We start from the raw sequence: 22,959 nt of genomic DNA on the forward strand, positions 1-22,959 counted from the left end.
TTTATCGAAATTGACTGAAATTTGTTGGAGATGACTCAGTACGACTGGTAGCTACTCTGTGCAAAGTAACGTGGCTAGAACTACACGTGGGCTCCACATCAAGACTCGGACCCTGGAATTAAAACCTCGCGTTCACACTATAAAATTTTATCGAAATTGACTGAAATTTTTAGAGATGAGTCAATATGACTGACAGATACTCTATGTAAAGTAGTGTGGCTAGACATATATGTGGTCCCCACATTAAGTGTAGAACCACTAAATTCCTCTGCATAGTAGAACCCATGGGTTTTTATGGGTTAACCGCTTATAATGGAACGGGTTGGTTAGAGTTAAGAAATTAACTAATTGAGTTGGGTGGGGTTGGGTATCTATATATGTTAATTTTGGGTGGGGTTGGGTATGGTGCGGGTTCCAACCCATTAGCAGGGCTACAACCAGGCATGTCCATTAAACACTCACGCGTAAGGTTCCAAATGTCCCATTAGATCTACCACCAACACAGGGGGCTCCCGGACCACCACAACATCAGCTTCCCTCAGTCCATTCACTCATCACTTGCACAACCCGACTGCGTTGCAGCGGCGCATACCAGGATAAACGGAGCACCCGCACGGTCGGCCTCACAGCAAGTAGAACTGCGAGTAGAGATGCTTCCGGATCTTGTAGTAGTCCTCGCACAGGGGGCCCTCGAGCACGATCTGCTGAGAACCAGTGCTGCCCTGCAACACAACACCAAAAGCATAGCTGCGTAAGCGTGTGCCTACTGAGGTTCCATGGAAGACGAAGCATCCACAGGAATTGGAAGTGTCGCTTTGCTATGCGCGGTCTGGAGTTCTGGAATCTGGACCATCATCTATGAACAACCGCAGCAGATCCAAGTCTGGGAATTGCTCCTAAGGGGAAGGTACGGTTACCTTCTGGGAATCACCAATCTTGCGCACCGTGATGTGTTCGCCACACCATAATGCACCACCAGAAAATTCAACCTGCAACGGTGACAGGAGTCAATGGCTTCAGTATAGTGTATACACCAACAGATATTAGCTATACCTGCCCACTAACATTAGCCACCCAAAAATCGTATGTTGTGGCATTCATCAATCTAATCTTGTAATCGACTGTAAAATAGGCTATGTGCGTTTGAGGAAAATGAGCATCTATAGGCTACGCGAACTGAACAGCCTGTGCAGCCAACAAGTGCTATCAAATCCTGTAGTATGCTAGAAATAGTGAAAGTTAACACTTGCCAGCTCCAATTTCTTATCAACATACTAATGCACCCTAGGTCTCAACACATTTGATCAATCCTACTTATAACAAATAAAATGTTCCTCATGTCCACTCCTAAAACTAAAAGTACTGAAAATGTCATTTTAGGTACAGTGGAAGATCAAAGACTTGGGAACGCAACAAACCTACCTGCCAACCTTTATTTTCCAGAAATTGTTTAAAATCAGACAATTTTAAATCACCCACAAGAACTGGCTTGTGGGGCGGCGGCATTGATGACGGGGGAAGCAAAACAAGCTTCTCATCTTCCTTTCCAACTTCTGCATCCACCCAAGCAATTTCATGCTCACCCAACTGCAGTCCATGTTAGTGTTAGTGATTTCGTAATGATGATCCATAGTGAAGAAAGTGCATGACAAAGTAGAAAGTAACTAACTGATTCAAGTTTGAAGGATGAAGAACATGGTAACTTGCCTAAAAAAGAATCTATAACTACTGACTCAAACCAGGTGGGTTCTGTAACACCCATTCCCACTGGTGATGAGCTGAGACGTGCGACGATCACAGCGAGCAACAGAATTAGGAGAGGAATGAGGAAGGAATCCTCTTCCTGATTTACTTTTTGGATTTAGTTCATACAGGGGCGGAGACAGAATGGTCCTAGAATTTCCTTCTTTAGCTGTGAGGATAGTAACCACATACAAAGATACAAAGGAGCTCTTGGGCTGCCCCCCCCCCCCCCCCCTCCCCTCCCTCCCAACCAAGCCCGGTCCTAGATCTGCCCCTGATTTCGTAGGTGCCGTGTTCTATTACATCACTGGCTTATTAAGTTATTAGAAGGTACCCACCAGACTACGTGGGTCCACTTACAGATTAACTGGAAATAATGAACAAACATTGAAGTAAATGACATCAAATACGTAGTCCACTCCAGTACGCTTTCACTCTTGCATTGCGTCTTCTGTCATGTCATGGGCCATGACAGTTCTTACGGTAAATGGACAATATTTTGGCATGCAAGGCATTTGAAGTTGACTAATGAATTCAACTAGTTCAATATTGTTTACAGTTAGCAACTAAGCAAGCATTAAGCAACCGTTGTAAGAAACACTCCAAAAATAAATCAGCCGGTGGGGGACGGCTGCCCACACGGTATCACTAAGAACTCCAGAGCCCAGCCGAGAAAGGTCACTGTCGGTTCATCCATGCCGACCAGGGAACCAGCAACTGATCTGAATGCTATTAAGATCGCTGTAACCATTATGCTGCAGGCCCCTTCGCCTCTAAAAGATGCCACATAAGATTGGAAGCAGCAGTATGTTAAAATTTCAATGCTTAAAGAGGTAAATTTCCAGTGCAGTCTTTTAAGAACTTGCAATTTTGCAAAGGGTAGTTTTTCTATAACAATTTCACAAGGGCTTAGTTTGGGGGCTAAACTATACAAAGTGAGAACTTCGACCGTTAGATTATCATACAAAGTTTCTTGAGATTGTTAAGAGCAATAGAAAGAATGAAACATAATGCCATAGGGAAATATAGCTTGTACCTTCTTACAAATGATGTTACTCATTAACTTCTCCGAAAGTTGGACCTGAGACAAGACAGCACAAACATCAAAAAGTTTGCAAAATGGAAGGTTGATGGAAAATGCAACATATAAATTGTAGATGATATAGTTATGTCATGGACACAGTCTCCTAGCTTAACAAATAATGGCATGAACACAAGGGTCTTACTGTAGGAGGGAATAATGGATGTATTCCTCCAACCCTAGAAGGGTGGGTATATATAATTCATATACATGGGCCTCTAGACACATGGGCTCAATATACACCAACACCCCCCCCCCCCCCCCGCAGTCTGAACTACCGGCACAGCGGTGTTCAAGACTGGACAACAAGAAAGCCAACACCCCCCGCGCAGTCTGAACAACCGGCGCAGCGGTATTCAAGACTGGACAAGAAGAGAGTACAAAGAGAGTACAAAAGGGCTAATACCCCCCGCAGCCACAACTAGCCACCGGCTACGTTTAGGCTGGAGCGAAACTCCGAGAAGGTCGAGGAGAGCAGCCCCTTAGTGAAAATATCAGCAAACTGGGAGGTAGTCGGGACATGGAGTACCCGAACATCGCCGATGGTGACTCTGTCGCGCACGAAGTGCAGGTCAAATCTCCACATGCTTCGTCCGCTGATCCTGGACGGGGTTGGTGGAGAGATACACGGCGCTGACGTTGTCACAGTAGACGAGAGTGCTCTTGGCGAGCGGGCTGTGGAGCTCCGCCAAGAGCTGTCGTAGCCAGGACGCCTCCGCCACGCCGTTAGCGACAGCCCGGTACTCTGCCTCAGCACTGGAGCGGGAGACAACCGGCGGAGACCAGGTTGCCGCCCAGGAAGACGGCGTAGCCGGAAGTGGAGCGATGAGTGTCCGGGCAGCCAGCCCAGTCAGCGTCAGTGTAGACCACCAGCTCAGCAGAGTACGAGAGGTGAAGCACCAGGCCGAGGTCCACTGTGCCACGGACGTAGTGGAGGAGACGCTTCAGCGCAGCAAGGTGTGACTCCTGGGATCATGCATATTGAGACAGACCTGCTGGACAGCATAGATGAGGTCCGGCCTGGTGAAGGTGAGGTACTGCAAAGCGCCGGCCAGACTCCGGTAGGCAGTAGGATCAGCCACCGGATCACCCAGATCAGCAGACAGCTTCGCCTAAGTGTCGACAGGAGTGGAGCAGGGCTTGCAATCAGTCATCCCAGCCCGCTCCAGGATATCAAGTGCGTACTGCCGCTGGTGAAGGAGAAGACCAGACGGGCGAGGCTCAACAGTGACGTCCAAGAAGTGGTGGAGCTGACCAAGATCCTTCATAGCAAACTCCTGCTGCAAAGAGGAGATGACACTCTAAAGCAACTGCTGACTGGAGGCGGTGAGCACAATGTCATCGACATAGAGCAGCAGATATACAGCCTCATCCCCATGGCAGTAGACGAAGAGAGACGTGTCAGACTTGGCCTCGGTGAACCCCAATGTCAGCAAGAACGTGGCGAGCCGAGAGTATCAAGCCTGAGGAGCCTGCTTCAGACCATAGAGAAACTTGTTGAGCCGGCAGACCATATCCGGACGACTCGAGTACACAAATCCCGCTGGCTGAGAGCAGTAGACAGTCTCTGACAGAGAGCCGTGAAGAAACACATTCTTCACGTCCAACTGGTGCACAGGCCAAGAGCGCGAGAGGACCGTGCGCACCGTAGCGGACTTCACCACTGGACTGAAGGTCTCATCATAGTCCACACCATGCCGCCGGGTGAACCCCCGGAGAATCCAGCGAGCCTTGTAGCACTCTAGTGTGCCGTCAGCCCGACGCTTATACGTCCAGATCCACTTGCCAGTCACCACATTGCAACCAGACGGACGCGGCACGAAATCCCACGTCTGGTTGGCGAGGAGAGCCGCGTACTCCTCTTCCATCGCGCGACGCCAGTGAGGATCCGCCAAGGCGTCGCGAACAGAGGAGGGTACCGGAGAGACTCGCGGCTCTCCCTCGGTGGCAGTGAGAGTCGCGGCCTGAGACGCCATCCGCCGAGTCACCATGGGATGAATATGCCAAGGATCCCGATGGATGACTGGCGGGTGGTACACCTCCGGCTCGGCTCGAGAGGGAGCCGTAGGAGGCGGCGTCGGTGACGGCTCCGGTGTAGGCGTCGCAGGAGCCTCCGGAGCAGGAGGCGGCGCCGGTGTCGACGCTGACCGACGCAGGTGCAGGGGAAGGCACCGGGACCGCGCGTGGCGCAGCGGGAGACACCGGGTCTGCGCGCGGCACGAACACAGGTCCGGGGGCCACGCGTGGCGCGACCGGGGGCATCGGGGCCGCGCTCGGCGCAGCAGGGATCAGCGGAAGCGGTGCCGGTGGGCCGGGAAAACCTCCAGGGAAAGGTCAGACAGGTAACGGTGGCTAAACCACCGGGTCAGTCGGAAACATAGACTCCAGTTTGGGGTCAGGAGAAGGTGTGGAGGAGGTGGAGTATGGGAAATCCGACTCGTCAAAGATGACGTGTCGGGAAATCAGGACACGGCGAGAGGTGAGGTCAAAGCATCGGTACCCCTTGTGGTCAGGGGAGTACCCGAGGAACACACAACGAGTCGAGCGGGGCGCTAGCTTGTGAGAAGCGGTGGCGGAGGTGTTAGGGTAACACGCACACCCGAAGACCCGAAGGTGGTCGTAGCGAGGAGTACCGAAGAGTGTGGTGAAGTGGGAGCAGGGGAAACAATGGACGGAAGGCGGTTGAGCAGGTAGGTGGCGGTGTGGAGGCTCTCAGCTCAAAAGCGTGGGGGCAGAGAGGCCTAGATCAGAAGGGTGCGCACGACGTCGTTCGTCGTGCAAATCACCGCTCAGCCTTGCCGTTCTGAAGAGAGGTATACGGACAAGACATACGCAGCTGAACACCCCGAGACAGGAAGAAGGAACGGGAGGTGGAGTTATCGAACTCCCGCCCGTTGTCGCACTGGACGGCCTTAACAATGAGGCCGAACTGAGTGGACACCCAGGCAAAGAAGTGGAGGAGGGTGGGGAAGGTCTCAGACTTGGCGCGCAAAGGGAAAGTCCAAGAGTAATGAGAAAAATCATCAACAATGACCAGATAATATTTGTAGCTAGACATGATGAGCACAGGAGATGTCCACAGGTCACAGTGAATAAGATCAAAAGCATGCGCAGCATGCGAAGAAGAAGAAAACGGAAGTCTAACATAACAACCTAACTGGCACGCATGACAGAGGTGCTCAGCAGGAGCCCTAGTACATGAAACATCGGTACAACGACTGAGCTGAGCCAAAACGTCGCGGCCGGGGTGTCCAAGCCGGCGGTGCTAAGTGGTGGAAGAAGGCGTCACGGCAAAGGCAGTAGACGATGAAGAAGTCGAGGACGGAGCTGCGGAAGCAAGAAGCCGAAGAGTGTAAAGGGGCCCCGGGCTATCACATCGGAGGAGCGGACGCCGGGAAGCCGAATCCTTCACAGTAAGACCAGAAGAGTCAAATTCGATAGAACAGGAGTTGTCAGCAGTAAACTGGCGAATGGAAAGAAGGTTGTGAACCATTTGAGAAGCAACAAGAACATTAGGAAGACGAGGAGCAGAACCCACGGCGGTGACAGGAAGGCAAAACCCATCACCAACCATGATAGAAGAAGGACAAGAGGGGTGTGGGGGTCGGACAGAAGAGAGGATACCGGCATCAGGAGTAGTGTGGAACGAGGCACCCGAGTCGGCGATCCACTCGGTGCTGACCGGCGGCGTTAGTCCCACGGTGCTGAAGGACTGCGCCAGAGCGGCCTGGTCCCACCCCCTAGGCCAGGTCGGTTGCTGGCTGGGCTGAGCGGGCGGGGTCCAGGACGGCACGAAGAGTGGAGCAGCACCGGTGAACATGGCCGCTGGCTGGAGCAGAGGACGAGGCCCCCCCTCCCGGACCCTGGAACGACCACATCGAGATGCGCCCTGACCATGGGTTGCTGAAGGATGGCCAGGGCGTACCTCCAGGGGCAGAGGCAGAAGCGAGAGTCGGAGCCGGAGCCGGCAGAGTCGGCGCGCCCCAGAAGCAGGGCCACCAGTGCCACCACCACCACGTCCCCCCGCCGCCGACGTCCTTGCCCCCCCCCCCACCTCCGGACTGCCTAGCGGGAGCATCACCAAGGAGATAGGTGGCAGGGGCGGCGGAGGAAGCCGGTGGAGCAGCGACGAGCGCGGTGGAGCAGCGACGAGCGCGGTGGAGGTGGACGAGTCCGATCCGGGCGCGAGACCCCTGGTGATCTCTTCGAGGGCGAGGTCGTCCCGGACCTGCAGGAAGGAGGGGAAGGGCCTCTGGCGGGCGATCCAGTTCTTCAGGTGGTCATAGGTGCTGCTCAGGCCCCGCAGGACATTGAGCACCAAGACCCGATCGGACACCAGATCCCCGAGGTCGTGAAGAGCATCGGCCATGCCCTTCATCCGCCGGCAGTACTCACCGACGGAGAGGTCCCCCTGCACGAATGTGCGGAAAGTGGCGTTGAGCTGGAGGGCGCGGTACTCGGCGTTGCCGAGGAACTGCCCCTCGAGTGCCACCCAGGCCTGCCGCGCGGTGCCGCCGTGGGTCTTGACGAGGTCCTGAAGATCTAGAGAGATGGTCCCAAAGATCCAGGACAGGGCGACGCTGTCGAGGCGCAGCCACGCCACGTCCCGCGTCTTGATCGGCGAGTCGACGAGGATGTGGTCGTCGAGGGCGTAGCGGCGGAGGGTGAGGAGGACCTGATCCCGCCAGCGGCCGTAGGAGGACGCGGGGTCGAGGAGGACGGAGACCAGGGCCCTGATGTTCTGGACGCCGGCGGCCTGGAGGTGGAGCTGGGCGACCATGGGGTCGGTCGAGTCGTACCGGGCTCCAGATCCAGCGGGCGGGGCCTGGTGGGAGGAAGAAGCGCCGTGCTCAGGGTCGACGTGCTGGCCGGAGGAGACACGGAGGAAGCGCTCCGCCTCGGCGACCCGGAGAGCGAGGGCGTCGGCCGTGACGCGCTTGCGCTCCCAGGCGAGGGCTGCCACGCGGACCCGCCCCTGGGCCGCCGAAGCCTCCGACTTGGCAGCGAGGAGGGCCGCGGCGAGAGCGGCGTCGGTCTGCTGCCCGCGGAGGGCGGCGGCGGCGAGCGGCGCATCCGCGGGAGACATCCCGAGGCCAGACCATTCGGGATCGGCAACTGCGGCGTCGACGGCCCGCTTGCCCGCAGCGACCGCGGCGCAGTGGGCCGCAGAGGCGGCGGCGGCGGCTGCAGCTGCGGAAGCGGCGGCGGCAGTCGGGTCGACGACCTGCGGCTGCAGGGGGCCCACCGCTGCCCCTGCACCCTCGGCGCCCGCGGCCCTGCCGCAGGAGATGGGGCGGCGCCTGGAGTGGCTGCAGGGGGCCCACGCCCGCGGCCCCCGACGCCCGCGGCCCTGCCTGCAGCGGCAGCAGAGGCCGGATTGGGCTGCGGCAGGGAAGGGGGCAGCGCCTGGAGCGGCTGTAGGGGGCCCGCGGCCGCGGCCCCCGCGCCTCCGACGCCCGCAGCCCCGGCGCCCGCCCCTGCAGCGGCCACAGCGGAGCCGTCGGGCACAGGGTCGAGCAGGGCTAGGACGGCGGCGGGTCGGGGCGACCGGATCTGGGGCCAAGCGGCCGGGCTGGCGGGCGGCACGAGCCACGCGCCCGGCGCAAGGCCGGCGGCGGCAGCAACAGCAGAGGAGGAGGGGAGGGGAGGGAAAGAGGAGGGTGGAGGCGCCGGCGGCCGGCGGCCGGCCATGGCTGCCGGTGGCGGCGACGGCTGGCAGGGGAGGGAGGAGAGAAGAGAGAGAGGCTAACCCTAAGCTAATGATACCATGTAGGAGGGAATAATGGATGTATTCCTCCAACCCTAGAAGGGTGGGTATATATAATTCCTATACATGGGTCTCTATACACATGGGCTCAATATACACCAACACTTACTGCTGCCCCCAAAAAGATCGATAGTGCATAATAACTTATAAAGTTGAATGTTTCGTACATGAAAGGGGTTTGGTTTTGCCTCTACTTGCTCAAGCCATCAGATTAATGTATTAGGTTGCCTGATCTTAACGACCGCCTAAGCCTTCTACTTTATAGTACTTTAAAATGAGTTTGCAATTAAAATGCTTACCTTATAGGCACATAAATCCGATGTTACATCAATTGTTTCCTCAATCTGAGGAGCATAAACATGTGAGTCTAAATTCTTTGCACAATGCATTTTCAAATGCTCAGTAGCTTCCGCTGATCCGTGCACCAGAACCTGAAAAAGTCATGCATCCTTTAGCGTGAGATAACAATTTTCTATACACATGACAACCGCTGATCACAAGCATAACAATTGCATGTCACTCAAATCTTGTTGTAACTAATCAAACAAGAAGCAATAGACACTTATAATTTAAATAAAGTTTTTCTGTGGCAAGTCAAAAGTAGAAAAATGCATAAATGACATAATCTACCATCTATGGTGTCAGGTATGGAGAAGTATAAACTAAATGCGCAATATGCCCCATAAAGGAGCATGCTTTAGTTAAACCTGAAAAATCTAAAGCACACAGATAAAAAAAGTATATATAATTAAACTCACATACAAGTTTCAGTGGAGCCACATGAGCTATAACTGACTTCACAGAACGCCCATCAGAGCGACCTTCAAAGTCCATATAAACCAATGAGCATTTCACTTGAACCTGGAAAAAGTTTCAGTATACCAGAGCACATGTTATAAACATATAGCTCTCTGCAATTGACGCAAAGACTAATGAAGGAAAACAAAGAGGAAAAACTTACTGTCATCTCATTGGAAATAACTTTTGAGGGTGTTGAATCAAGAAGCAGACGTGCTGAGCCATCATCAATTTTACCATCTAAACAATCTCCAGGACCCTGGAGAATAAGAGATGCACGTAAGAGCCAAGAATGAATAATTGAGTTTCATCTTAGTCCAAAGATGACAAAAAGGTTTTCATGTATTTGCAGTTATATTTTAAAGCATCTTTCAGCTATCATGAAGGAATGCAGAACTACCGAAGTATTCGATTGAACCATATGAGTCAGTCATGCCACTTAAGTAATAATGAGCAAGAATTACATGACAGCCATTTTGATTACAAATGACCATCTGTCAAAACTCAAGAGGCATAGTGGGTGCATAAACAAACTTACAAGCATCAAAGTACTATCCATTTCTTCTTGTTTCATCGTATAATCATCAGGATTGATGACCTCGCCAAAGTCATCCCATTCAGCAGTATTTTCAAAGAAGGGAAACATTGGAGCAACACTGGTTGAAGGAGGGACAAATCCATCAATGAGAATATCATTGTTCCCACCAAAATGTGAACCGGCTGGTAGTACCACAAAGTAAAGGATAGTCAACTATACATAACACATCACATCAAATATTAAAACTTACATCATAAAACAAGTTTGGGGAAACTAAATGGAACAGAAGTTGTGTTATTGTAACTATCATCTTGGCTGCTGAATATAGTCAACAATCACGAATGTGGATATCGAACTTGATCAGGTCAATGTTATAAAGGCAGAAAAAAATAGAGTAGGGTCAAAGAAACAGCAGGTGTACTCTAGAACTTGTTATCAGAAGATGGCGTATATTTAAGAATCCATGTGTGGTAAGTTCTGAAGAAGATTGACCAGCAAAGTTCACAAAAATGTAATATACCCTTGGCGGATTTACGAGATGAACTTGTATCAATGACCATTGGGTCAGAAGCCTTCGCATTTGGTCCATGCGAAGCCTTTAGTTCCTCTTCTTTGACAAGGCTAGCCTTTATTGCTTCTTCCTTTTTTATCCGTTCCTGTTCTTCTTCATAAGCTTTTAGCTCATCACCCACCAAAGGAATTCGCTTGCTCATAGTGACCTTCACAGCTTTAGGGGGTGGGTCCACTTGAAGCATTCGAGCAAGTGTACCAAACTGGAGAGCAAATATTTTCTAGTCAGATAATTGTAGAAAGGTAGTACATGAATTATGTTTGTAAGATAAAGGAACATTAAGATTAAAAAGACTGGTAGTTTCATGGAAGTGAGGCTTCATAGTCATATATATTTTGTTCTACAAATTACAAAAGTTTTATTTAGCATCTAATTTACTTTCCCCTTTGACTCCTTCAATTCATGTGCTCTTCACTTTCAGAGGTCAGAGCAACTATTCATCTTTCAATATTTGAAAATTTCAAATATGTGTGTGCAAACTGTCAGCAGTCATTAGTTAGAAGCTTCAACAGTTCCCATGATAAGTCATTTCAAATTGCCAGCTACTGAAACCACAAGAAGATTGATGACAAGAGTAACACATCTGCATTGACTTTTAGACTTATATGCCACGCACAAGAATGTACCTGTCCCTTCTCAGTAAAGAGCACTAGATTCCTTGCTTCATTTGCCATCTCAACAAATATGGCATGAGAAAAGCCAACCTCCAAACTTGCCATGGACGCCAGAACCACCTGCTAAATAACTATTAACCTCAAGGCTCCAACAGTATGATGGAGAGCAGAGAAATATGTTACCCTAACCTTTGGAGTATCTCCCAATTTTTCAAGCTCTTCTTTGTTAATTATAAGTGTGACCTTTCTGCAACACAGAAACATGAAGTTTAGTTAATGGTAGAATCAGATCGACTTCAATAGTTCAATTTATTTATAAAAGAACTGTTCGCTCGAGACAAATATCCAAAATTCGAAGTGCAACATTGCTTAAAAAGGATACTTAAGTATGGCACAAATGATAGAATTCTAATAGCAGAACAACAACTCAGACATAATAAAATTGTGATTACAAGAGATGCAAATGAGAGTATTAATATTTGAACTTAAATAGTGAACATATATAGCACAAAAAGAACCAAATAAAGTTTAGCTGGAACTTATTGCTGTTTGAGGCCATACTTTAACAAGAAGGCATTAGCTCTACTGCTTTCAAAAGATTTTGCGATCTGATCACCCATCCATTCAAGAAAACTCTTGACATAGTCGATAGTACTTGTAGAAACATTTGTAAGAAAGTAGATAGGGTACTCCAGACGCCGGTCACCCCAGTACTGCAATATATCCAAGACAAAAAGTTAGCACATTATTGAAATAACACGAAGAGTCTAGAGATAGTATCAGAGATTTCACCTTATCCAATATCAAAAGAAGTTCCAACACCCTACCAGCAGTATCAACAGGAAGTAACACACTTCCACCACTTGCCAGAACTTTAACTAATGAATCTGCATGAAACATGATGGCATTAAACAAAACCGTGGCTAGGATGATCACATATATAAAACGGAAAGGGTGGTGAACATATCATTTGGAGCTATAGCATCTAACAGTGAGTCTTCATCATGATTCATGAAGGTAGAGGCTAGCACTTAGGCATACTATTAAAATTGCAAAAATATATAGAAACAGAATAATAAAAGCAAGTCCAGAGCTGAGTGCCGTACCAATGAAATCTTGATCCTGCTTTTTTCTGTAGCCTTGATTGTTCAAAGCATTGTAAGCATCAGTTATCAGAACAGCTGGCCGCACAAAAGATCCAAGAACGGTACCATTCAAATGCCTGAAAAAATGAGATAGTTTATGCAAAAGAGAAAACCAAATTTATTCTGGAAAAACACAAGAGAGGATCTAACATCTCTTTCCGATGGTTGAAGTCAACAGCGTACACAACATCTTCTCCATCTTTTGTTATCTTCCACACTGTACCCCCCAAAAGATGCCCAGCCACATGTGGAGCAATAACAATTCCTTCACCTTTATCTGCCAAGAGATGCTATGTGAGCAGATGCAGTGTAGCATGCTAAAACAATGTGACAGCATGATCTTACTGACCATTCAAAAGGTAATTTTGTGAGTATTTCAATCTCACAACGTTTTGGAATGCAGCATCAACATCATCCAAAGTAAACAAGTCAAAGTCTGAGACTTGCTGCAAAAGAAGGTACGGGTCTACTGTGAATGGATATAGACTACAAAAATGGAGTCAAGTTTTCTTTAACATATTGGAAGGGAGAGAGGGAGACTGTATGGTATTGTAAATGTGTGATTTTATAGCATACGTCTTATGGAAATAGTGGGCACCAAGAAACTTACCCATCGAGAAAGAAAATGATCGTACATGGTCAAAAGTCCAAGTCTAAACACAGGTTCTGTTGCATACACTGGTGCAGAGAGTCCAAGATGTTTCATAGCATAGGGCAAAGCTCCTAGATGCATCATGTCAGGATGTGACAAAAGAACAGCATCTATTGTTGGTGCAACCCTGAAACATATATAGTGCCCTTATGAGTGTAAGTCAAAAGTAACATACAATTTGCTTCGACGACAACAGCTCATTTACAGAAATGTGATTTATGCATTCTGTAGTACTGGAAAGTACTTCCTTTACTTAACTACAGAGGGAGGATTTTGGAAAGAAATATGTAGGAGTGCATCCTTGCATCTGTAAGATGTGTAACTGTATGAGTGGCAGGAATTGAACGGTCAGTACATAAGTCACTGGAGAGGCTATGCACATCCGATAGGCATGGATGCAAGGTGGCACACAAGGAGGCCAAAGTTTGCAGTCATGTTTCTACGTCATCAAATAGGGACTTATTTAGTTATTTGCATCCTGTTATAAGAAACAATAGGCGCGAGAAGACACGTTTAGACAAATTACTAGACTACACCTTAGGCATATAAAATGCTGCATAAATAACAGGTCATTCAGCAACAGACACGCATCCAAGCACATTCATGCACATATGTTCGTATGGGTATGTGAACATTCACCGTCTAACACAAGCAAGAGAGCACAAACTCATTGTCAGCCGATTTTCCAACCAAGCTGGAAATCACACTGGTTAGAGCACAAAACCCTAGGACTTGACAAACCACGAGCGAGCCTCCATCCTAGCAAAGCAGAGGCACCAATCATCAGCCAGAATTTACACTACCCACAAGATTTGTGCAATTGGACCAACAAGTGGTTCGCATCGCATCAGGTCACTACAGTATCTGAGCGCAGCGCCGGCCAAACTCCAGTCTCACTCACGGAGACATTTCATCGAACAGTTATGCTAATGTGGCGTCGGGAGCGGGAACCATTCCCTCAAGAGTCAACTGAATCGAAGACAAGCTAAGCTCACGAGCACAAGAAGAGGCGTACTTGGCGAGGGGCTGGAGTTGCGAGGTGTCGCAGAGGTCGGTCCATCCGCAGTCGAGGAGGAAGCGGAAGCCGTCGACGGCGAGCAGGTAGCACAGGGGCCCCTCCCCGTACGCCCCGCTGAGAGGCGTCACCTGCACCGACGTCCCCATCTGACCCAATCTCCCCCTCCGGCGGCTCGACGGCGAGCGGAGGCGGAGGATTCCGCCTCTCGGAAGGGGTGGTGGGTTGTGTTCGAAGTTGGAAGCAGACACGCAGCGAACCTTGCCTAAACCCCGCGCGTCAACTGGTGTGGGCCGTGTTGGGCCGAGCAAACTCAGGCCCGTATGGCCCTCGAATCCTTCCGTGCCCACGTGTTCCCCCGGCTCCGGTGCGGTGAGGCGCGCCCTTCCCTCGCCGCCGGCGACGCCGACCAAACGAACGCGCAGTGAGAGCCTGAGAGGACGGCTGCCCAATCCGCAAGGAAGCGAAGCTCCTCGGCTCCGGTCGGATCGGCTCCCTTTTCTGGTTGGGTTGAAGCTTCTCGTGTGGTGGTGTCTCTGGTTGGATGGATCTGGGCAAAACTCTAACTCGCGCGATGTCTCTATGCAGCTGATTCCGATGGACGGCGCCGCCGCCGCCGCCGCTGCTGCAGGAGGAAGTGGGGAGCCGGCGGCCAACGGGTCCAAATCTGAGGAGCAGCAGTTCGATCCCAGCCGGAGTAAGGGGGCGTTCTCGTATTAACTGGCTTATTCGATTCGTTTCGGTAGATTCTTGTATAATTTTAATTCGTGCTGTAGGTTAGTTCCTGCTTTGTTCGTAGGAAATATCTCGCCAGAGAAATTTGGATGGAAGATTGAATTATCTTTAGCTTCATGTAGGTTATTTGCACAAGAATCGTGAACTACGCATTCCCTAGAATTTACTGGCACACAACTTCAAAAAAATGTTCTTTGGTACCAGGAAAGTTCGGAAAACTATTACTGTAAGGACGGTGGCGTCGTTGGATATTAGAATGTTGTCGAACTGGATGCTCAAGTTGTATTCTTGGAAATTGTCATTATCTCGAGAAGAGCATCCACCAAACCTTTTAGTTTGTCAACTGATAATGTATCAAAACTTTGCTTTTGGTGTAATTTTTTAGTCTTTTCAGTGGTCTGACATCTAGTTTCTTGATGTTTTGAAGTGGTCGGGATAATCAAAAGAAAGGCCCTGATTAAAGATTTGGCTGCAGCGTACCATGCTAAGTGTATAGCATCCTGTAAAGAACTCCTGCAGCTTCAGAAACAGTGGGAGGAGGTCGGTACCTTTCTTCCAAAATCTCACCTGTAGAGCTCCCTGTGTTCCTCCATATTGCTTGCCAACAATTCAGGGCCCTTTGTTGTGTATTTGCAAGGAAAATATTGGTTAATTCCCTTGAGATTTAGATTACTTTGAATGAAGATTGCGGTTGACTAAACTGGTTGAAGTTAATAAGTCATTCAGTTTGAAACAAACGTTCATATTGTTTTTCAGAGAGCATATAGGCCTGGACTTTTGAATAGCACAATTTCCTAGTGCAATTGGATTTACACCTCTTTTTTACTTTTTTAAAGAATTCACTCATCAACACATACTTGCTAGCTAGTTTTTCAATTTCTAGTTTGTTTAAGCTTTGGGATCATGAGTTGACTTGTACCAGTTATTGAGAAAGATGCTAATTCTCTCATCCTAGAATTATATGTATTGCTTTACAGTATTAAAATTATGTTTTTCCCTGGCAGCCCTGCAGTACCTTTTTCTTGTGTGTGTAATGAGGTGTCTCAAAATGTTAATACTGACTCACAGGAACAGTATGTGGAAGCCAAAATGCCCGAAGAACCAAGACTGATTACACTGAAGACCTCAAAGCATAGGAAGAAGTAGATGTAGGATATTAGCTTCTTTCTAAAGAGCACTTTTCAGCTCTGTTAACTGTTGTGATCGTTAGCTTGACAGTGAACTAAATACAAGGAAACATCTCTCTCAGCTGATCTTATGCTGTAAAGTATTATTTGCCTGCTTCCAGTTGTGCTTTTAACTAGCATTTTTTGTTCTTTAATTAAAGATAAGGATTACAGAGAAATACTAGCATCTTGGATCCTTTTGCTGTTGCATCCAATAAAGCAGACATTTATGAATCTCACTAATTTTCATTCCAATCATCATAATTTTTTGTTCTTTAAAGATGTCTTTTAATGAAATAACATGTTGGATCTTTTTGTAGTTTGCTTCAATTAAGGCATTTACTTGTCTCACTGATTTTTAGCTCTAATCACTACAGTGGTTGCAGCTGCCCGGTTGTTGTGATCTAACTGATGCAATGTTAAATTTATGTGTTCCACCACGTTTTCACGTTGAATTGAATGAGTTATCGTTGTATTTGATAAATCATGATTTATTTATTAAACACAAGTCACGGAGATGAGGTTAAAGCATCCCCATTGTGTGGTTTGCGGTGCCTGTTGTACAGGGCAAAGCATTTTATGTCCTAGGACCTAGATGATTACATGTGTTTACATGGAGGAGGTGATGTGTCCTTCCACACCTCCATTGAGCAATTCCTTTGAATGCTAAGTCGGTCTTTCTGCAATCCAAAGTTTTTTTTTGTCTGCTGAAAAAGTCAACTAAAATCAGCCTGAGTCTCCAATCTCCAGGGTGTGCTTACCATAGTACCATTGTTGTTGCAAAGAACAAGACAAACCTAGACTAATAGTATGTAAAGAATATGTGACCGTTTCTATTAGTCTAGGGTTGTCCTGCTGCCAGTTCCTGTCTTGGTAAGTCAACCTGATCTAAGGAGCTTGTTCTTCCATAGTGGCCTCTTAAGGAACTAGACAATTTGTGGTGCTCTGCTTCCCTGTGTTGGTATTGCTTGTCTGTTTCTCTACGCCAGCTGTGTGTATGCTTTATTTGGACGTGCAAATCCCTGAAGTTGGAGGCTTTCAGCAAAATCTCCGGGATGGGGTACCTGTTTGATTGATTGAACTGCAGTTGTTCCAAAAGATTTGTTCACATCCAATTCTTTCAAGTTTGGAATTCAAAGGTCGTATAGTGTATTAGGCAAGTTTATTTGGTGGTTGGCATCTAGGAGAAGATCATTAAGTTGATTCCGGATGGGGCGCCATAGGTGACTCCAATGTTGGTGTTGCCTTTGGAAATTTGGTAAATACTCGTCCGAGTGGTGAAGAATCCGGGATCGTCAACACCTCGCAAACCTTGCTATGGATAAACCAAATTTGGTAAGTTCTTGCCATGCCTGAGAAAAGAAGGGAACTCCAGAACCCTAACACCGAAAAACTCGGTACAGGAAAACCTAAAACTATTTTTTGAACGATTAGGAAAACCTAAAACTTAGACGAGTACTCCATCTACTAGGGCTAATACTGTTTCTCATTCATCAAAAACATGTTAACATACTCATCTTTGATCCCGAATATCGCAATCCAGAACTCATGCACCAGATAAACATGTCCAAGATCAACCACAAGTCGTTCATGTAGCCGGATACCACCAAGGAAATAAAGATGGTGTTGAAATGAATTGAAAAAAGGGCGGCAGACAGACAACTGCGTGTGCATCCTGGCCATAGAACTTGGAGTCGGGGATCAAAGCAAACAAAACCTTGAGCAAATTTATTCAAGACGGAGTAATGCAATGCAAGCGCCTGCCAAACCAAGCACATAAGTCAAAGCTAAACTGAAGCCTCAGGCGTGGAGCGGGCATAGGGTCGAACACCTTGCGCGCGTCACCGCCCCGCGTGGCCGTCGCCGAGAGCCTTGAGCCGCGCCGCCGCCTTCTCCGCGTCGATCGAGTACTGCAAGGCAGCCAGGCCAGCGTTGCCTGCTTAGACGACAGCTCGGCCGCGGTGGTCTTGGGCGAAAGCAAGCAAGCAAGCAAGGTTGAGAACGAAGCGACCGTACTACCTTGGAGAGGACCCATGACGCGTGCGTGTAGGCGCGGCGGAGGAGGGCCGCGAGGTCGTCGTCGGCGGAGAGGTCGCGGTAGTTGACGAAGTTCTCGCGGGCGTACTTGGCGTAGTAGAGCCGCGTCTCCGCCGGCAGCCGCCGCACCAGGCGCAGCACCTCGCGGTACGCGCGCAGCCCCGCGTTCGACATCACCGCACACCGCCGAGGCGAGCTGCTGCTGATTGCGAGTATTTTTTTTTTAAGATAGCAGGAGCTCTGTCAGAGAAAACATTCATACATAACGCGTTGAAGCGTACACCACACAACACAACTTTACACCACCACCACCATCTGGGAGAGAAGCTAAAAGAAAGCCGTCGAAGAAAGCGCCGTCGCCAATGCTGTGCCACGCCAAAAACGCAGCCCGCTGCAAGCCCGAGCGGCTAGAATTCTCAAGTCGCACACACACGATCGTCGATCCCTCTGCTCCAGCGGTGCTTCGGCAGAACACTCTCATCGCAGCACCAAAGAAAAATACTGATACTGGCCACACTGCGTGGGGGTCTCGCCTATCCCACCGCCTCACTCCTCTGCCAAGGACTCAGATATCTAAAACTGCTATAAGAGCATCACCTCCGCCCAACCGTCACCGAGATCACAACTGCACCTTGCGCGCCAGCTCCAGTCCTCCAGCACCCATAGGCCCTCTGCACCTTGCCGCCAACACGGTTGGGGTCTAGCACAGGCACGGCCGACGCTATACGTGGCCGAACGCCGCCAAACCAATCAGTGAAGACGCTAGCGCACAACGGAGACGGGGAGCTCCAAGGGCAGCGTCTTCAGGAAGAAACACGACGCTAATGCGCGTCGTCGCCGCCCACCCAAGATGGCCAGGGTTTTCACCCGGAGATTCCACCATCGAAACAGGAAGGATGCTTTGACAATATCCTCAGCAGGATAACGGCATCCAGGATGTCGCCATTGTCGGCCCAGCATCGCCAAGCGGGATTTCTCCCAGCACCCTCCTTCCCGCAGCCGCCACGAGGTCACCGCCAAACACACCAACCTCACCTCCCAGGACACATGTCGCCGCAGCCGCGCGCAACCCCCCACCGACGTGCGACCACCACACCATTGCGCGTGCCTTAACCTGCGCACAGGCTCCTACCACCCGTCACAGCCTCCATGAAGCCGAGGATCACCAGTCGCACCACCTTAGTGCCACCAGAAACGTCTGGCAGAGCATCCCTGCCGCGACACCATGGCGCAGCAGACATGCTCTGCTCAGACACCCATGGCCGCGCCACCACGACACCGCCGCCGAAATCGTAGAGTCGCTGAAGAGTGGGAAGCTCCTAGATGCGCAGAATGAAGCCCCAGCACGACCCCCCGCCGACTCGTCACCGACGCGTCGCCGCAGTCAGCGCCTCAGCTACCGGCCGAGAGCCCCCGCTGCCCCACGCGCACACCGGCAGGCGCCATGCCGGATCCGCAGCCATCGAGCCTCGCCGTTGCGGGCCGGCGCCCCCGCCGGCGAGCATCTTCAAGCGGCCCGGCGCGGCCGCGCCCGCCCGAATCCGCTGAAAGAAGGGGAAAGGGGCCCCACCACCACGGTCATCACAGGCCGCGCGAGCTTCCCGGCGACCTGCTCGAGCGGCGGCGAGGCGGAGGGAGGCGACGTGAAGCGCCCCGACCCAAAGATCGAGGCTAAACCATGTATTAATAACCGAAGCAAGTCCCCGGTACAATACATGTTACATCAAGTGGAGTCTAAAGTCATACAGAGCTTTATTCAACACGTACACGAGGAGTAAAGTGACAACACCAAGCTACCGCAAATAACCATAGGATAACGATTAGCATAACGACATGCAAAACTAGCACTTCGTCCATTACGGCTCCACTCGATCAGCTTGGGTGCGGACACGATCTACTCATAATCTTCAGGCACAAAGTCAGGATCCTTTGAAAAAAATAATCAACAAGGGTTGAGTACGAAAGTACTCAGCAAGTCCCACCTCACCCTTATGGGGAGGGAGTTACAGATTAATATTCAAAGGTCCATTAATCAGCAGAATATATATCAAATATAGTATTAAAGGTAACCCAAACAGTCATCCATCTCATAGGCTAGGTGGCTCAACTAGTTGAGATGTCCACACCGTAACCTGTCCAAACCGAGGACACGGACCATTCGAATGGATTGTACACTCTGCAGAGGTTGTACGCTTTACCCACACGCACTTCACCGTCCAGAGATGGCTTCGTCATAGCCGACACCCAGCCGTGGCTCAACCCGACTAGTCACCCACAAACCCCCGGGTCTGGACCAATCCAGGTCTCAACCCAAAACATATCCACCTCGGACGACTACCAGGTTAGCCAGTGGGATTAGACTAAGGCTTACCCATACAAGCTCATGTGGTCGTACTAAAGGTAGGTTAGGTGAGATGTCACCACAACACTCGGTCCTTAAGGCTTATCAGGGCAGCCAACAACCATAACCAACCAAACCCGAGATGTCACCACGACAGAGCTCGGTCGCAAGTCTACCACCACGGTAGCGCATGCACCAACACATTCAACACTTGTCGGTGTCCTGACCCGGGGGTCCGGATCCCAACTAGTAATGCTGTGTGTTTCCTCGTCCCAGATGTTGATGCAAGAGGAAACACAGTAACGCACGGTTTATCCTAGTTCCGGCCGCGTGGAGATGCCTGTAGTAGGGGGATACAGGCGTGGCGAGAGATGGAGGGAAGCTCCCAGGTCTCTGAAAGAGGAGGAGTCGATTGAGGCGAGTGCCAATATCGGTGCTGAGCGTTGTGTTCGTGTGAGGATGGTCGCGAACGTAGGGTGGCGATGATAGCTAACATCTAGAACGTCCCCCCTTAAAAGAAGCCCGCCTCCTCCTTTTATAGTCACAAGGAGGGGCGGTGTACATGCGCAGGGGAACGTGGAAGTCATCGTTTTCCCCCGAATCACGGGGGTGCAGTTGTCGAACACTGTAGGAAGTACACTGTGGGGCATGGCGTCGGGCATGGCAGTCGTCCTGGTGTCGTCCTTGATCTTGCGGAGATCGCGCCGGCATCCGGCCAGCCCCAGCAGGCAGTGTGGTCGTCGCTGTAGGGTGTACAGTCCTCCAGACGTGGCGTGGTGATGTTCCGTGGGCCTTGCAGGTCAGGGTCTTGTAGATATACGTGCACCAGCGGTGATGAGGCGCGTGGCGGTCCCGGACCCCCCTGGACGGAGTGCTGGCGTGTGCACTAAGGAGGTCCAGGAGTCACGTGGAGGCCCGGACCTCGTGGCGTGGTGATGTTCCGTGGGCCTTGCAGGTCAGGGTCTTTCAGATATACGTGCACCAGCGGTGATGAGGCGCGTGGCGGTCCCGGACCCCCCTGGACGGAGTGCTGGCGTGTGCACTAAGGAGGTCCAGGAGTCACGTGGAGGTCCCGGACCCCTCGAGGGGGGAGGTCCGGGCCTCCGACTGCTAGTGCTGAGCGTCCCTCCTTGAGGGGCACGTGGCGACGCCGGACCCCTTCCCGAGCGGGAGGCGGGCCCGGGGCCATACATGTGATGAGGTGGAGTCCGGACAGCCGGAGTTGGCAGAATAGTAACAGGAGCTGTGCCGAGCATGTCTCGTCCCGCGTCGCAGGCTCCACAGTGCTGCCACAACGTCCGAGATGGCGGAGCAGTGACAGGAGTTGGCGGACGGGACTCCGGTCACAGCCACTGTGGGGAATGGCGGCCTGACGCCGTCCGTCCTGGGCGCTGTGGAGGAGTGGTTGGCATTTAATGCCTCCGTACGACGGGCGGGTGAGCGGCAGGGCCGTTTGTCCTTTACGCCGAGGGGTGGCCTCGAGCGAGGCGGAGATGAGTTGCCTGCTCGAGGGTAGGTTCGCTACCTTCGAGGAAGGCGGAGATGTTTTGCCCGCTCGAGGGTAGATTCGCTACCCTCAAGCGAGGCGGAGACGCAGGGCGCAGTCGAGGGTCTCGAAGGGTGCCCTCGAGCGAGGCGGAGGTCGCCCCGCGGGTCCGAGAGGGGTGCGAATGGGCCGCATGCTGGGCTTCTTTGAGTCCTTTCCTTTATTTCAGATTGGAAGGAGGCCGTAGGCCTTCATGGGCCCAGTCGCCTAGCATGTGTTTGCGGTTTTTAGGGTGATCCTAGTACCCCGATTAGGGCGTCCCTAATCGCGGTACCCGACAGTTGCCCCCGAGGCTTTGGTCGAGTCATGGGATTCGGCCAAAGGGTATTTCAGTGATTTCCCCCTTTGACGTTATCGGTCGATGTTGTGCACCCGCCAGGCGCACCTGGGTGCCAGCCCAGTGGATGTGACAATTCGTCGGTCGGGGTAGTGCGCCTGCGGGGAGAGTACTTCGAGGTGCGCGCCCCTTCTCGTTTTGTTCCGGGGACAAGACACGTTAGCGCGCTGAGCGGGCCAGGGCCATGATGGGGCCTGCTGCTCTGCAGCCGATGCGTTTGCCGCGCTGTCCAATAGCCTGAAGGGGGATGGAGACGCCTGACCATGGCGCCGGTGCCAGGTTTGGTGGCTATTCTTCGCATCGTCCCCCCTGGCGACAAGGTTGCTCTCGGGGAGACGGTGTGAAGGGTGCTGTCCGCCAGCTCGACCCCCCGTATGGTCTTCGGTGGAGGAGATGCTAGAAGAAAGCTTGCGAGGAGAGTATCCCGCTGGACCCGTGCGGTCTGGGGGCTGTTCCTTGCATCCCTAGCAGCCTGGTCGTCGCGTCAGCCAGGAGCCCGGTGCTTTTCTTCGTCGCTCGCTCCTCCCCAAGACAGGGAAAATTACCATGCAGGTTTCAATGCATTTGTACTTGTCGACGGCTTTAAGCCGGTAGCCATTTGTAATTTTTGTTTGTAAAGAGCAATGAAGTCTCCTTCTCCTTCGCGGAGAGGACGACCGAAAGTGTATGGGTGGGTGCCGCCCCTGCAGGAGATTTCGGTCCTCGAATGTGTGAAGTTTCCTCCATGGGGGCGCGTCAGCGCACCCGCGGGTGTAGCCCCTGAGGCCTTGGAGGAGTGTTTGTACTCGTCCAAGGGCTATAAATGTCGCCCCGCTTGGTTGCTTCACTGGGGTGGCTGGCCAGCATCTTTTTCAGCCGGCATCGGCACTCTTT

At 51.1% G+C, this 22,959-nt stretch overlaps 3 protein-coding genes across 4 annotated transcripts; 1 reads left to right on the forward strand and 2 right to left on the reverse strand.

Moving 5' to 3' along the window:
* Window positions 1-278: 278 nt before the first annotated feature.
* On the reverse strand, window positions 279-14,202 carry LOC120671576 (cleavage and polyadenylation specificity factor subunit 2-like). The gene is made up of 18 exons (XM_039951951.1): window positions 13,925-14,202; window positions 12,868-13,036; window positions 12,607-12,703; window positions 12,408-12,534; window positions 12,219-12,334; window positions 11,905-11,999; window positions 11,674-11,825; window positions 11,302-11,359; window positions 11,125-11,232; window positions 10,448-10,700; window positions 9,928-10,109; window positions 9,553-9,648; window positions 9,354-9,452; window positions 8,891-9,022; window positions 2,780-2,824; window positions 1,423-1,587; window positions 918-989; window positions 279-722 (listed from the first exon to the last, which is right to left on the reverse strand). The coding sequence occupies exons 1-18, from the start codon at window positions 14,071-14,073 to the stop codon at window positions 624-626; spliced, it is 2,214 nt and encodes a 737-aa protein (XP_039807885.1). The 5' UTR covers window positions 14,074-14,202; the 3' UTR covers window positions 279-623.
* Window positions 14,203-14,226: 24 nt separating this feature from the next.
* On the forward strand, window positions 14,227-16,064 carry LOC120671587. 2 transcript variants are annotated; one of them, XM_039951969.1, is made up of 4 exons: window positions 14,227-14,428; window positions 14,513-14,621; window positions 15,087-15,199; window positions 15,728-16,064. In XM_039951969.1, exons 2-4 carry the CDS (start codon window positions 14,522-14,524, stop codon window positions 15,803-15,805), a joined length of 291 nt encoding a protein of 96 aa, XP_039807903.1. In that variant the 5' UTR covers window positions 14,227-14,428; window positions 14,513-14,521; the 3' UTR covers window positions 15,806-16,064. The 2 variants fall into 2 exon arrangements, with proteins under 2 accessions (XP_039807903.1, XP_039807896.1); XM_039951962.1 differs by having other exon boundaries at window positions 14,270-14,463.
* A 1,226-nt stretch (window positions 16,065-17,290) lies between these two features.
* LOC120671598 (LYR motif-containing protein At3g19508-like) lies at window positions 17,291-18,094 on the reverse strand. Its single transcript, XM_039951982.1, has 2 exons — window positions 17,845-18,094; window positions 17,291-17,735 (listed from the first exon to the last, which is right to left on the reverse strand). The coding sequence occupies exons 1-2, from the start codon at window positions 18,034-18,036 to the stop codon at window positions 17,667-17,669; spliced, it is 261 nt and encodes an 86-aa protein (XP_039807916.1). The 5' UTR covers window positions 18,037-18,094; the 3' UTR covers window positions 17,291-17,666.
* Window positions 18,095-22,959: the final 4,865 nt, after the last annotated feature.

This window comes from Panicum virgatum, chromosome 2K, assembly GCF_016808335.1.
Source record: "Panicum virgatum strain AP13 chromosome 2K, P.virgatum_v5, whole genome shotgun sequence".
Classification (NCBI taxonomy): Eukaryota; Viridiplantae; Streptophyta; class Magnoliopsida; order Poales; family Poaceae; genus Panicum; species Panicum virgatum.

What these genes read in the sequence shown, in the direction of transcription:
- LOC120671576 (XM_039951951.1), bottom strand. Translation starts at nt 14,073, where the DNA reads ATGGGGACGTCGGTGCAGGTGACGCCTCTCAGCGGGGCGTACGGGGAG. An exon ending in ACAAAATTACCTTTTGAATG is followed by an intron (nt 12,535 to 12,606) that starts GTCAGTAAGATC and finishes ATCTCTTGGCAG; the next exon opens with ATAAAGGTGAAGGAATTGTT. An exon ending in TCTTTACTGAGAAGGGACAG is followed by an intron (nt 10,701 to 11,124) that starts GTACATTCTTGT and finishes TTTGCTCTCCAG; the next exon opens with TTTGGTACACTTGCTCGAAT.
- LOC120671587 (XM_039951969.1), top strand. Translation starts at nt 14,522, where the DNA reads ATGGACGGCGCCGCCGCCGCCGCCGCTGCTGCAGGAGGAAGTGGGGAG. An exon ending in GCAGTTCGATCCCAGCCGGA is followed by an intron (nt 14,622 to 15,086) that starts GTAAGGGGGCGT and finishes GATGTTTTGAAG; the next exon opens with TGGTCGGGATAATCAAAAGA. An exon ending in TTCAGAAACAGTGGGAGGAG is followed by an intron (nt 15,200 to 15,727) that starts GTCGGTACCTTT and finishes ACTGACTCACAG; the next exon opens with GAACAGTATGTGGAAGCCAA.
- LOC120671598 (XM_039951982.1), bottom strand. Translation starts at nt 18,036, where the DNA reads ATGTCGAACGCGGGGCTGCGCGCGTACCGCGAGGTGCTGCGCCTGGTG. An exon ending in CGTCATGGGTCCTCTCCAAG is followed by an intron (nt 17,736 to 17,844) that starts GTAGTACGGTCG and finishes GCTGCCTTGCAG; the next exon opens with TACTCGATCGACGCGGAGAA.